At 39.1% G+C, this 15,981-nt stretch overlaps 1 protein-coding gene across 2 annotated transcripts in view; it reads right to left on the bottom strand.

Moving 5' to 3' along the window:
• Positions 1-12,163: 12,163 nt before the first annotated feature.
• The window catches only part of LOC137615193 (uncharacterized), a 190,791-nt gene continuing 186,973 nt past the window's right edge, over positions 12,164-15,981 (bottom strand). For both annotated transcript variants that reach the window (XM_068344839.1, XM_068344840.1), the window contains 2 exons: positions 14,438-14,560; positions 12,164-13,257 (listed from right to left, as the gene is read on the bottom strand). In XM_068344839.1, coding sequence (XP_068200940.1) covers positions 13,180-13,257; positions 14,438-14,560 — 201 coding nt within the window. In that variant the 3' untranslated portion in view covers positions 12,164-13,179. The remainder of the gene's footprint in view (positions 13,258-14,437; positions 14,561-15,981) is intronic.

Here is a 15,981-nt window from a genome sequence, read left to right on the forward strand (position 1 = left end):
GTAAGAAAGCATCGAGCCCCTGGGCATCACCCCTGCACATGGTTAAAAAGCCGGACGGGTCCTGGAGACCTTGCGGCGACTACAGGCGCCTCAACCTCATCACAACGCCCGATCATTACCCGCTGCCCAACATGCAGGACCTAAGGAAACGCGTTGCACGGCGCGAAGTATTTTACCAAGATGGACCTCCTCAAGTCTTATTTCCAGGTCCCCGTATTCCTGGAAGACATCCCGAAAACTGCCATTGTAACGCCTTTCGGATCCTACACCTTCGCATACTCAACCTTCGGTCTACGCAACGCCGGGGCGACCTTCCAACGACTAATGGATAGCATTCTGGGTGACCTACCTTTCTGCGTCTGCTACGTCGACGACATCCTGATATTCTCGAAAACCAAGGAGGAACACCGGGGGCACGTCCGCACCGTCCTCAAACGCCTACAGGAGAACGGCCTGGTCGTACGCTTCGACAAATGCACGTTCGGTGCGGAGGGAGTGGATTTCCTTGGTCACCGCGTATCCTCGCGCGGGGTAAAACCCATGACAACCAAGGTCGACGCCATCAGGAAGTTCCCAATGCCTACGACCATCCGCCAACTTCAGGAGTTCCTGGGAATGGTCAATTACTACAGGCGCTTCATCCCCAACATCGCACAAACCCTGTCACCCCTCGACGACGTCCTGAAAGGAAAAGCAAAAAAACTCGAGTGGGGTTTACCCCAGCAACAGGCATTCGCTCGGACGAAGGATGCCCTTGCGAACGCCACCACCCTGGCTAATTTCGACGACAACGCGTCCCTGCGACTAACGACCGACGCCAGCAACGTCGCCTGCGGGGCTGTGCTTGAGCAACTCGTCGATGGTTCTCCTCGACCGCTGGCATTCTTCAGCAAGAAATTGAAACCCGCCGAAACAAGATACAACACCTTCGATAGGGAACTCCTCGCCGTCTACCTCGCCGTCCGCCACTTCAGGCACATCTTGGAGGGTACCCCCTTCACAATCGCGACGGACCATCAACCCCTCGTACACGCCTTCACGAAATCGACGGACACATGGTCCTCCCGACAACAACGTCATCTCGCATCAATCGCCGAATTCGGGTGCACCATACGTTACGTCCCAGGAAAGAAAAACCCAGTCGCGGACGCCCTTTCAAGGATTGAAATTGACGCGATCCACCTGGGAATCGACTACGCCAATCTCGCAACCGAACAACGCACCGACCGGGAAGCACAGGATCACCTGACGGGGCCATCCGCGCTCAAGATAAGTGCGATTCCCCTCGGACCAGCAGGAGTAACTATTCTTTGCGACACCAGCACGGGCTGCCCACGTCCCTGGATACCAGCCTCCTGCAGAAGGAAAATATTTGATATCGTCCATGGACTTTCACACCCCTCAGGACGCACCACCGCTCGCCTTCTGTCTGAAAAGTTTGTCTGGCCAGGGATAAAAAAGGATGCCCGGGAATGGGCGAAGTCATGCATCAACTGCCAGTCAAGCAAGGTCAGCCGTCACACCGAATCGGGGGTAGGCGATTTTCCCCAGCCAAAAAGACGTTTCGGCCATATACACATCGACGTCGTGGGACCATTGCCCCCTTCTGGATCCGCTCGCTACCTGCTTACGATCATCGATCGCTCCACGAGGTGGTTGGAGGTATCGCCGGTGACCGAAGCTACGACTCAAGCATGCGCCGAAGCCCTCCTGTCAAGCTGGGTGAGCAGGTTTGGCGTTCCTGACGACATCACGACAGACAGAGGCCCCGCTTTCCTCTTAGAAATATGGCTCGCTTTGGCGAACCTGATGGGGACGACGCTCCACAGCACCACGGCATACAACCCCGCCGCAAACGGCATGGTCGAAAGAACTCACCGTGCCCTCAAGGCGTCCCTGATGGCGAGCTGCACCGACGGGGACTGGAAATCACGATTTCCTTGGGTACTCCTCGGCCTTCGCACCGCCCCTCGCGCAGACGGCGAACCTTCGCCCGCCGAGAAAGTTTATGGGGAAGCGCTCGCAGTTCCTGGCGAATTCTTTCCCCTCATCAACCGACGACACGCAGCTGGATCACCTAAGGGACATCGCCAGGAAGTTCAGGCCGTGTCTCAAAACTTACCAGGACAGAACCAAGCACTTCAAGCCAAAAAGCCTGGATGACTGCGGGTACGTTTTCGTCCGTGTCGACGCTCATCGACAACTAGACCTTATCGAGGCCCCTACCGGGTAATTAAAAAGACAACGAAAGCCTTCCTTCTCGACGTCCATGGCCAAGAGGACTGGGTCTCAATAGATCGCGTGAAACCAGCGTTTCTCGAAGGAAGCGACACCGCCTCCGCCGGACCTGGCAGATCCAGAGTTCCACCTCAAAACAAGCCGCCTAACGAAAGAAAAATCATCAAACGACGACAAGAGGAAGAGATCCTTACACCGACCACCAGCGCGCCCCTCCGTTCAAAAACAAGAGGAACCCTCCGACGCCCGAAAAGATACGAAGATTGATCATCAGCCCTCTATGCTGCCCGATGTCTTGGAGGGGGAGTACTTGTAAGGACACCGATCCCTTCGTCGTCCAGAAAATCGACAAACTACTTATTTATTTAAATTCTCTTTTCGCCACACTGTGGTTTCCCATGTATATATATTCCGCTCTACCAGAGCTACATTTTGACATATGTATCATTTCATTACATGTTTCTGTTAACTCATAATTCGTATATTTGTAAGTGTAAGAAAACACATATATTTTGGCGGGCACTTCAATCTGATTTGGCGCCAGCGCCATCCTACCTTTCCGTCCGCACCTTGTAATATACTCCCATGCACATTTGAATAAAGTATCAGTTGATCTTGGTGACGCTTGTCTCACTGTCCTTACACACTCGCTACATCTGTCATTTCTCCCTACATTATCTGTTTGGTTATTTACCACGGAATAGGGGTGGCAGGGTGTACTTCTTCGAAGTGAGGTATACAAGGGACTCCTGTGTCCAACTGTACCATTTACTAGTGTGAGAGCTAGTAGGCAATAGGTCAGGAGTGTGATCAAACTATATCAGAACTACAGCATCCACTTGGTTGATTAGATCCCTAAAGGCGAGCAATGGCGCCTTTATATCCCTGCGCCATTCTATGTTGACCACTTTTCCATAGCAAGAGGTGACTTCTGAGAGAAGACAAGTAACTGCTGAATTCTGATTGAACCCCTTGTAAAACATCAGCTACTTCATACACCTTTACAGAAGTCTTATCAGCAGCGTCATGTTTAACCTTGCTACACACCATTCACTTTCATTTTACGTGTCTTATGGTGCTTTCTAATTATCAAGGGTTCTTCTTTCCCATAGTTCTTTTAATTTATTTATTTTGTATTTTCTAACTTTCTCTAATCATCTATAAAATTTCCAACTGATATGGTACACTCTTATCCAACTATACTGCTTCCATTCCTTCCGCATGACCAAACCATCTCAAAATGCTTTGATTGTTCATGTCAACAGCCTCAACGTTTTATATTTCATAGATATTCAACATTTAAACTTCATCTCACCATATAATCATCTCCTGCAATATCATGCATGCAATTTATATAATACTTGTTTAGATCTAAAAGCCGTCTCTACATGTTTGTTATTACAATTTGCAATAAGATGTAAGTTGAGATTTAGTTAAAGAACCTTAATCAATGACTACAATACCCAGAATCTTTTACCTTGGATTCTGAGATGTGAACAATAGACCCTATGGAGAGGGGTATTGTCAGTAAAGTTAGTCCAATTTCAAGAATTTATTATTCACAAACAGTGGGTGTGGTCAAGTGCTTCGTCACCAGTGATGACATTGTCATAAGGTTAGGGTGGCAAAAAATTGTGAGACTTTTTATAGGGGTTACAAGTAGCAACTGGATTTATGATTATTCTTTATATTGGCTTCGTTTAAGGTGAATAACAACTGTTTCTTTGTAGTCCTTTTCAACCTGAATAGAGGAAGAACGAAAGTTGGTAGGACAGAGGATAACCTCCAGAGATGGGTTACACAAATGGTGCTGAATGCCCCTGCAGGTAGCCAATCCAAACAGTGGATCACATCTTGCGGAGCTGCCAGCTAGGGCCTACCTGTTCGGACATGGATCTAAGAACTGCAAACGATAAAGCACTCTAATGGGAAAAGCAATGGTGCGATAAGATATGAATTACCCTTGCTGTTAGTGCATAATGAATTCTTCATTTTTTTCCCATGAATGTTTCCTCACATCATGTAGTCCTGGTATTGAAATATTTGATACATTCGAGTTCTAGTAGCTAAAATCCTTGATATATTTTAATTCTTCATACCTTCGTGGTGACTACCCTTCACTTATGTAGCCATGACTAAGAGTTAGTAAGACTCTTTATTTCTCTTTGGAACTCTTACCATCTTCTGACATCGATGAGTTTTTGGTATACCGAAGATAAGAAATGGCTTTCTTTTATTTTGTATGAGTGGATCAAATTAAACACTTATTACATCCTAAATTCCACGTTTATTCGTGATCTATCTGATCATATCAAAGATCTGGGCATAGGTGGTAGGTTTAGGATACCTATAATATATCTGGCCTCAATGGTATCCATAAAAATAGGACTTGGATGTAGAAACCATTGCAATATTTTGCCATGTTATCCATCAGTCAGAAGGGTCACCTTTTCTGTGCGGGCCAGCTCTATCATACAGGGTGACACAAAAAAAACGGTCATCACCTAAACTTGAATAACTTTTGAAATAAATAATCAATTTCTTTTATTTTTCAGATTTATCAAGAAAAAGAGTCTACTAAATTCGACCTTCGAGATGCCAATGACTGCTGAGGAAAAGACATTTATAGTTGAGGCATATTTTCGGTTGAAGTCTATCCACGCAGCTCAATTGCAATTCAAAGAACGGTTCAGATGTCAAGAATTTCCTGTCCACTCAATGATCTACAGATGGGTCAACAAGTTCAGAGCCCATGGGACTGTGCATAACCTCAATTGTAAAGACACTAACAGACAATCACACTCTGGACGACTGAAATCATCAAGGACACCACACAACATTGCTGCATTCAGAGACTCTGTTGTCCTCAGCCCAAGCAAGTCTATGCGATGGCGAAGTCAGGAGCTTGGAATCAATCGGGAGTCCGTGTGGAGAATTTTGAACGCAGATCTCCACCTGTATTTTTACAGGATACAGATTAAACACAAGCTTACACCTGACGACATGAGGAAGCGAGTGATCATGTGCCAGTGGTTTTGCGACAAGATTGATGCTGTGCTAGACTTCCTTGGCAATGTCTGGTTTTCGGATGAGGCACATTTTCTGTTGTCAGGTCACGTGAACTAGAAGAATAATATCTTCTGGGGTAGCACACCCCCTGAGCACTGTCTGCAAAGGCCATTACACTCGGTGAAGTGCACTGCCTGGGTCGTCATCTCCAAACATGGCATCATTGGACCATTCTAGTTCGAGGACGACAACGAGCAGTCTGTGACAATCAACACTGAGCGATATGTCCAGGTGCTTGCCAAGTTCTGGACAGCACTTGGTCGACGGAGAGGAGTCGTCAGAGTCCTCCAGTGGTTCCAGCAGGATGGTGCCATGCCCCCCCACACTTCAAACGAATCATTGGCATGGCTACAGCAGCGTTTCCCTGACCGACTGATCAGCCGCAGGTGTGACCCGGAGTGGTCGCCGCATTCACTGGACCTGAACCCCCCAGATTTTTATCTCTGGGGATACCTTAAGGACAGGGTATATGGAAACAACCCCCAGACTATCCCTGACCTGAAGGCAGCAATAAGAGTGATCCCAAGGGAGGAATGCGGGAGGGTCATCGAGAACTTTGCCCTCCGGATCCAAATGTGCCTGCAGCGCCGGGGAGCTCATTTGGAGCACATTTTGGAGAGCCAGTGAAACAGAGTTTTTGTTGTAAAGACTTGAAACTTTGGAGATGTTTGCTACACAGGCTTGACCTAATGTAGCTATAGTTTTGTGTCGATCTAAATAAAATTTTGGAAGTTATTAGTTTTTTGGTGATGACCGTTTTTTTTTTTTTTTTTGTGTAACAATGTATTATATACTGTACAAGGATATTTAACATCATCATGCCTGTTCCCTGCTTCTTTTGACTTTAGAATCTACAAGCAATTGGTGGACTAGTTTTGGTGATGGCCATATCCACCCATTTTTGTTTGTGGTTCCACCAGTGAGCCTTTATTTCATAGCCAACCGGCCTCTTTTTCTATTGTTCATAAATATTATCTTTCTGTGTCACAACAATCAGCCTCTTTATTCTTTAATTTTTGCTTATATTTGTATTTCAAGATTGATATCAGTATTTTTTCCAACATTGTCACACCTCCAAACTCATGGAGCCCGTCTCTCTCTCTCTCTCTCTCTCTAATGCCATCTGGCAACTGATTAAAAAATCTTTTGGAATTGGTAATGTTACTCTATTGGGAAAATACATTTGTAATAGTTCTAGCCCTGCTGATTATTACCACAACTTTCCATAACTCCGATATTATCTAAAGTTTTTGAATGACGTTTGGCAAAATGTCTAGACAGGAATGCTGAATGTAATCACCTCTCCCTAATTTTCTAATTTACAGTTTGGCTTTTCCGAAGGCCTTGGAGCATGTGATGCCCTTTTTAAATTTTCCGACGCCAGACAGAAATCCTCGATTGTGGTCAGGAAGTTGGCACGTTAGTCTTCAATGATTTTCAGTGATCAGTCTATCATGTAGAAATGCTTTAATTCTTTTATTCTACCTTGTTTCGATTATTGGTCTTCAGTTGCTGATTTTCATCTTAATTTGTTGAATAAAAACTTACGGTCCATTAAATTCCTCATTCCTGATATTAATATCAATCTCTGGTACTGTGATTTAGTTAGTTCTTTATACATGCTGCACAAGACTTTTCATTCAGTTAGTTCTTTATGAATGTTACATAAGACTTTTCCCAGGTCAGATAATCCAGTGCATTCAGATCTTACCAGACTGTATGTAATACTAGGTACTGTATGCTGTTAATTCGAAGAGCCATGCTTTATCCATCATACAGCAAAATACTACGTTGTATTCTAGATGATTTATTACAGCTGTGATCATATCGTGGAATGATCTTAATCTAGAAGTGGAATCGGTGAAACTTCATTTGAAACTTGTTGAAAATAATTTCCTGTTGAATAGACTGACATAGGTCTCGTTCTATAGTTTATATATGACTGATCTATTTTAATGATGTTACTGGACTTACAATGTTTTATATGTTTATTCATTAATTATAAGTAATTTACTTGCTATTTCCTTTCCTCACTAAACTTTCCCTGCTGTAGCCCTTGAGCTTGTATAGGCTCAAAAGCACATGAATGCTGCATCCAAGATGTAAGTACCGACACATTCTAGATTGTCATATCCAGGCAGAGCCACATTAATGATACAAGCATAACTTTAGCCATATGTAGGGAGGAGTGTTGGACAGATAATCGACTAAATAAATCCATCTTCAAATTCAAAGCCAATCTCAAATCTGTATGCTGTCAGCATCTAAGAAAATGAACTAAGCTACACCGAAAACATTCCTGAGAAAGATCCAAACACCGAGCGGTCAAAGTTCTGCAAACTGATGGGAGATGCTGCACAAGCATTAATTGACTTCACTATTACTCTCATGCAGACTAGTTCAATGCAAACTCTGAGACCATACACCAATTACTTGAACAAGAATGAAAACCACTTAATATATTTCTTACCAAATCCCACTCATCTGCACAGGCCCAAAAGAGGGACCTTGAAGTCGTAGGAATATCAAATGTGTATGCTAAAGTACTGCTGGTCGGTTGAAAAGACAACAGAAACTCTAACCTTTGCTGACCAAAGACAAATGCAAGGCTTTTATAAAGTCATCAAATCCATTTATGAGCCTAAGAAAAACAATCACTTTGATTAGCAGCCTTGATGACACAACCCTCCCCAAAGACCGGAGTGGGATTCTAAACTGCTATGTTGAGTATTCCCATGCAACTGAATCATTGTAATGCTGTTCATGAGTTGTTATCGATGCTCTGCCTAACTAACCCCTCATCCAACACACTGACAATCTTCCATAACTTCATATAAAACTTTGAGTCCCAGAAAAAGCATCAAAAAGGCAAAATTTGCAGTCCTGATAGCACTTCTGGTGAAATTGTCTAGAATAGGATATGTTTTCACAAAAAGCAGCTACACACAATCCCTATGGAAGGGTGAACAAATACTAAAATCCTGTATAGACTCCATAGCAATTCATATCTATATGAATAAAGGAGAGATAAATGACTGCAACAACAGCAAAGGCCTTTTTTCTTCTATTTGCAGTTGGTAAAATACTACCAAGAGTTATACTCATGAGTTTACCTAAACACTTATCTGAATCCATGCTTCCAGAGACCCAGTTTAGAAAGAAATGAGAGATGATTGACATGATTCTTACTCTGAAGCAAATACATAGTCTGTATTGACCTTACCAAAGCCTTTGATGCTGTGTCCATCAAGGTTCTGTGGAAGATCATTCCAAAATATGGAATTCCTGACAAATTTCTCAAAATACTTCAGATCTTTCCTTTCAACAGGGAAGGAAAAGTTTGTATTGGCAGCTTTGAATACTAATCCTTTTCTTGTTGAAATGGGAGTAAAGCACAAGGATACTCTGGCTCCTGTTCTTAACAAACTGTTCATTTCCTCAATAACAACTTTCTTGCAGGAAAAACCAAATGAATGGTAACCTGTTCAACATTAGACCATTGCATACCAATACAAAAGTATCTACTCACCAGTTGGTTGACATGTAATATGCCATCATAAAATTTATAGTCCATAGCCCAGAGTCAATATAACACACCTTAGACACTATCTTCAATTTTTAAGGAACTTTACTTACATCTAAAAAGAGGAATCATAGTACAACAAATTAAACCAAACCAGTATGTGCCTGTCTTCCCTGTATGATAGACAATTGTGGGTGGTGCCATTTTTCAAAAACTGTACCTTGATAGGACTGCTCCATATAATATCAAAATCAATGATGATGTGCTGAAGAAAATAAACAGGTCTTCACATGTCTTTGGGCAGCTGAGGTTCTGGGTTTTCAAGAAAATACTCTGACCACTAAAATCCAAGTATATAAAGCAGTATGTATCAAAACTCTCCTCTATGATACAGATGCCCGGGCTCTACATCGACACCATATAAAGCTACTGAAACTTTTCCATATTTCCAGTTTGGATTTCACACACAGGGATTCTGGAATGAATAGGATGCACAAGAACACAAGCCATGTTTAACAAAGGCCAACAATGCTGGCTTGGTCATGACATCTATATGCCTGTAGAACGGCTCCCAAAACCAATTTTATTTGGACAACTGAAAAACAGCCACCGAAGATGACGGCCATAAGAAGAAATGCAAAGACTAAACCGAGTAATTCTTAAAGAAATGGAAAATTCCACCAAGTAACCTGGTTACCCTTGCTATCATCCACAGTCTCGAAAATGAGTATTGAAAAGGCGTTCGCTGCCCTGGAGCAGAGGTGTGTAAAACATCTCATTAGGGGAGAGAAAACAAAACAACAACAACAACGACATGCCAGACATGAGGTCCAAGCATCCCCAAATCTTCATTTGAAGTATCTAACTTGGGGCAAGGTATTGGAATTCTGGATTGGCCTGATGAGCCATAAGATTGCATACAGACATCTAGAACAATAGCACGACGTCTGAAAAATCACTATACAAGATTCATCAACATTCATAATCTACGGAAGAACTTTAAATATAATCATTGGACGACTTTGAGACGTTATAATTTCTTTCATAAAACTATGATGTCATATTGTATCATGAAGAGATAAACAAAATCCTGGAACAATACTATTACCCAGGCAGTAGAAAAATGGTAAGTTTAAAAGTAATTTCCAGGAATAAAAGATATAAACAATCTTTAGAGCTGTATTGTCCAATATTTAAAATTGCATTTCTCTGGAAAATCATTCGGACACTAATGCACCAGTAGCACGTATGACCTCTTAAGAGGGGCTAAATTCTACCCGAAAATAATAAAGCTTTTAAAAAGAAATAAAAATCCTTTTTTTCCGAGACCGCACTGCGTTATGTGACTGATCGTAAATACAGTATATAATGTTAATCGTGAAATATCAATGATACTAGTCCTAAATGTAGTGCTTGTTTTAGAAGTAAATGAACTCATGATAAAAGATTTGGATTATATAAGTTTTGAACATGATACAGAAAAATGCTTTAAGGGTTAATTAAAATCTTTTTCAAGATGAGTACCACAAAGGATGTGCCATAGAACTGTCTCTTTTTTAGCAGACTCGCTGTTGAATTATCATTAGTTATGATCGAGACATGAAATATTAAATATTTAACAACGATACACAGGTCTATAAGTGATGTTTAACACTGAAGATATGAACAAACATGTGACATGATTGACACAGATGAAGAACAGAAAAATATTGAAGCTGAATGAACACAAAAAATAATGTATACCAATAGAGAGAAAGCAATAATTAGAATAAAGTTTGATGTTAACAGTAAAACATAACAGAAAGAGCAAATCGTAAAGACAATAGGTTACTGGGAATTACTATTTAATGGGCTTCTAAATATGACAGATCAGACATCAGATACTAAGGAAAAATATGTTAACCTTAAAAGGCTTAATGTAACTTACTAAAGAAGTCAATACCTAATCAATAAAGGAGAAAAAACATTAATAATGAATATATCCTTATGGGATAGGGACATCCTGTACTTGCTATAATTTAGCACCATTGGCTACTTAGTAAGGCGAGAACTTGAAATATCTGTTTTCTTGAATACATCGCTATAAAAGAATAAGTAAATAAACGAAGCAAATGAAAAAGATCTGTAGAAATATATCACCAAATGCGTGAGTATACTGGAGCATTGACACATACAGATTAATAGTGATACAGACAAGAAGATGTTTGAAATTGGACCTTTGAATTAGTCATGAAAACTTTGATATGTTCAAGGCGCAGAGGAAGAATAAATTATCAATTAAAAGGAATAAATTTGGTCTGCATATGGAGCAAAAGATAGCTGACAGCAGGTCCTCTGAAAATTTATAAGGATTATATATATATATATATATATATATATATATATATATATATATATACAGTATATATATATATATATATATATATATATATATATATATATATATATATATATATTGTATATATATCTATATATATATATATATATATATATATATATATATATATATATATATATTGTATATATATCTATATATATATATATATATATATATATATATATATATATATATATATATATATACAATATATATATATATATATATATATATAATATATATATATATATATAGATATATATACAATATATATATATATATATATATATATATATATATATATATATATATATACACCCACATTTTTCAGTGAGGATACCTTTACGTGGTGAAAGGGTTTGCATGTCGCCATGATCAACAAAGCTGTACTTGTCAGGGTCACCCATACTAGGATGGTTTGCCGTGAGCGATCATACGAAAATGCCCCCTCCCCCATCACCACTCCCCACTGGCGAATGAGGTGATGAAATGGCCAAACCCCAGACATGAATTGCCATGTCTGAGGCCTTTGTTCTGCAGTGGACTAGAAACAGTTGTATTTGTTGTTGTTGAATATATATATATATATATATATATATATATATATATATATATATATATATATATATATATATATATATATATATTTACAAGTAGCCTAGAGGAAGAAGAAGAAGAAGATGATGATGATGATGAAGGAAAAGAAAGAAGAGATTAGAAGAGACCCACAGGGTAAGAAATACTTAAAAGCATACTCGACTCTTGATCATTGCAAACAAGTAAGCATTTTGAACTTGTTCAGAAATAGTACTAATAATTTTTCCAAATTTTCATAATCTCACTTTATATCAGACACTACGATTGCTATGGTGCCACGATACGATTTTAGTTTTCATATATAAATTAATTCATAAGACAAAGAAAAAAATTGGTGTAAATGAAAAGATCAGTAGGAGCTAGTGCCTAAAACTACACAACTTTATTATTTCTAGAAAAGGGTTGGGCTACTGTACATAGCTATTGATCACAATAAACCTTCTCTTTCTATAAATACAATATATTACTCAGGAAATATTCATGTGCTTTACTTATTGTAAGAAAGATTCACAATCATTACAGTTAATGATTCATCTTGGGTATTTTCGGTATTATTTTTCCTCATTCTAATCTAGGCTTAATCCACGCATCCCTTCCATCTTTACATAACAATGCAATGACTGTTTCCTAAAACATGTTTTTACTATTTTCATGTCCTAAAATCGAAATTATAGAAACTTCGATCAGTAATGAGCCATAAGAAGGCAAAGGAGAGGCGTAACACTGTGGTCCCCTATCTATGGTTTCAAAGCTAAAATGTTGTTGAGTAAAAGATCTGATTTCCCATAGAAATTGAATGATAAAGGACACCATCTCCTATAGAAGTTGAAGAGTAAAGGATCTGATTTACTATATAAGTTGAGAAATGAAGAGTCAGGTGTCATGTAGAAGTTGAGAGGTAAAGGATTCAGTCTCATGTAGAAGTTGAGAGGTAAAGGATTCAGTCTCATGTAGAAGTTGAGAGGTAAAGGATTCAGTCTCATGTAGAAATTGAGAGGTAAAGGATTTAGTCTCATGTAGAAGTTGGGATGTGGAGGGTTCAGTCATGTGTAAAAGTTAAGAAATAAAGGATTCTATCGTGCAGAAGTAGACAGGTAAAGAATCCAAACTTCAATAGAAATTTGATGGATAAAGGTAGAAACTGGTATTGTGTAGAACTTGATATACAAAGGATCAGATCTCGCGTAGAAGTACAGATATAAGGCTCCACTCTCGTATAGAAATTGAGGGGCTATGGATCCAATCTCTTGAGGAAGTTGAGAGGTAAAGGACCGCACTAATGAAGAACATGAAAAGCGAACGATCCAATCTCGTAGAACCGGAGAGGTAAAGGATCCGATTCGCGAAGAAGTTGAGAGGTAAGGGATCCGCTCTCCTATAGAAGTGACTTGAGCTTGGCAAAAAGATTCGATGGACCGCTGAAGCTGAAGGCGCTTTGTTGTGCTAAACGAGCCTGTGGGAAGACACGTAATAAGTTTGGTTTGGTATTTAAGGAAATTTTGTATTGCATCGCTATCAAATTCACTCAATCTATTCTAATAGTTCTACACTAATAAAACAAAGGCCTGCTTGTTTGAATGTTTAAATTGAGAGTTTTCAGTGGGGTAAAAAACAAGACATACATCATTCATGCACAAACACTTCACAACAGAGGGAAAAGAACTGACAAGTATCCCATACATTTGTACTTTTGGCTTGGAAAACAATACAGAGTGGAATACTATTCTTAAAGATGAATGCGTCTTGATACATGGAAGTAAACGAAAAATTATTCCCGATCTATAAAAAATAAATTACGATGTGATCAAAATCTGACATATTTGGATTAGATATATACTTGAAATCATGACCTTATGAAGACTTCTTTGCCAGTTTATTATTGCTCCAACTGCAATTTCGCTAATTAAGTTATCATTACAGAAATACCACTTATAATTTCTCGTCTGAAATTCGATGGTTGGAGTGTTCACATCCACCTTTATCCATACATGGAACTGTAGTCTCCCTACCCAAAGGTCTTTGCTTATATCATAGGCTACTTGGATTAAAAATGGAGAATATAGGAAACTATTCTTGAAGCATAAAATACAGGACGTCTTTATTTCTTCTAAAGTATGACAAGGGTTCAATGCCCTTCTGCCGAACATGACTTCAGTAATGAGAGGTTGAATACATCTTGTAGTCCAAGTTTAAAATTTGCCTCAAGGTATACCATGAAGCCAATTCAAGTAACTAGAGGGAGGAGACAGGAACTGTCAATAGTCTGTATCAGCTTAAGTGTATTTCAATTATAATTATCTAGTGGCACAGTTTTCAAGCAGTAAGTAGACCACCATCTTTCAAATGTCACGCTTTCAGTCCCTTCACAGATCATATCTGATATGGAATGAGCATTCTTTCAAGCAATTTCATATGAAGCTATATGACTGAGTAGAGGATAATTTCGACTAAACATGAGGAAGTTAAGGGGAAAGATCATGAAACGAACTGAAATTTACCGAGACACTATTTATTCTTTGATAATGAGGAGGATATACTTTACTCTCTCTCTCTCTCTCTCTCTCTCTCTCTCTCTCTCTCTCTCTCTCTCTCTCTCTCTCTCTCTCTCTCTCTCTCTCTCTCTCTCTCTCTACCTTTTCACTGTGGGGATTAACAGACATGACGTCCATTTCTTCTGGTTTCTCCTGAAGGTGCTGACGGTCACCGAGAACGCCGTGTTTTCCTATCAGCCAATACGTCTCCATAAGGCCTTTGCCCTGGAGAAACGAAACCTTTACTCAGTACAGTATTTACATCAAATCAAGTGTTTACGTTTATTCGGTAAGGGCTTTCCCTTCTATGAATGAGGCAACTTCTAGTTCAAACTTAAATTTGCTAGCAGGTTAGGATATAACCAGCACACTCTTCTACATCATATGTAAAACTCAACTATATATCTATGTGAAATGAAAACACATTATTAAATTACTTCTTCTACCACTGGCACTGACACCTGGCATTTCACAAAGGCCAGTCTACTTTTTTTTTCCAAAATAAGAAAAACTAAAATCTACAAAATTTAGCCATTTCAGAGAATTAACATCAATGCATTTTCTAGATTTGAAATCATACAAGAATCATAACATGAAATCCAAAAAATCCTGCTCGCTTTTATTAAAATCTTATAGATGAATCAGCACGTTATTCTTCTGATTCTTGAAGAATTCTTGATTCTCAATTTGGGTTCTTTGTCGTGTCTTCTATAGAAATTTATTTCCTTTCCTCACTGGGCTATTTTCCCCGTTGGAGCCCTTGGGCTTATAACATCTTGCTTTCCAACTAGGGTTGTAGCTTAGCTAATAATAATAATAATAATAATAATAATAATAATAATAATAATAATAATAATAATAATAATAATAATAATAAGAGTGAGATACGTCATAATTGCAACAGTCTACAAAAACACAGGAGTAACAAGAACGACATAATTCCTATAAATTAATACATTAATTAGAAATCTCTATGGAAGATGATTTAGTTATATTTCATATTTAGTAGACGCAAATTAGTTAAGAATCTAAAACTTCATGAATGGAATCAGGAAGGATACAGAATTACTGGATTGTATATGAGGTGTAGCTCTAATAAGTTAAACTATAAGAATACATTAAGCAGGTTGTTTAATAATTTCATAAACACTTTGACGAATGAAACACAAACAGCATTGAATGGGGTACCTGTAAAATATATGACTAAGAATCTAATATCTATTGCCTTTGCAAAAAAAAAGAAAAAAAAAAAATATATATATATATATATATATATATATATATATATATATATATATATATATATATAAATTCATCCAAACAATAGAAGACTTTAGTTCAAAAATTATATCAAACTCAATAATATAACATCTACTATTAGGCTCGCTTCACACAAGCGGATTTTATCCGTACGGAAAAAATTCCGCTCGTTAGGAGGCATGTCTTCACACGAGAAGATTTTCCCCCCGAGCAGCCTCGTAGTTTCTATAAGCTGCTACGCTGAGACCGCGCCGGTTAGCAGTGCAAAGATCTGGCAGTAATTTCAGTCTTCTGGAAGCGTTTTAAACGTTAAGATGCAGTCCGAGCAAAGATCTGGCAGTAATTTCAGTCTTCTGGTAGCGTTTTAAACGTTAAGATGCAGTCCG

The sequence above is a fragment of the Palaemon carinicauda genome, chromosome 21, assembly GCF_036898095.1.
Source record: "Palaemon carinicauda isolate YSFRI2023 chromosome 21, ASM3689809v2, whole genome shotgun sequence".
NCBI lineage: Eukaryota > Metazoa > Arthropoda > Malacostraca > Decapoda > Palaemonidae > Palaemon > Palaemon carinicauda.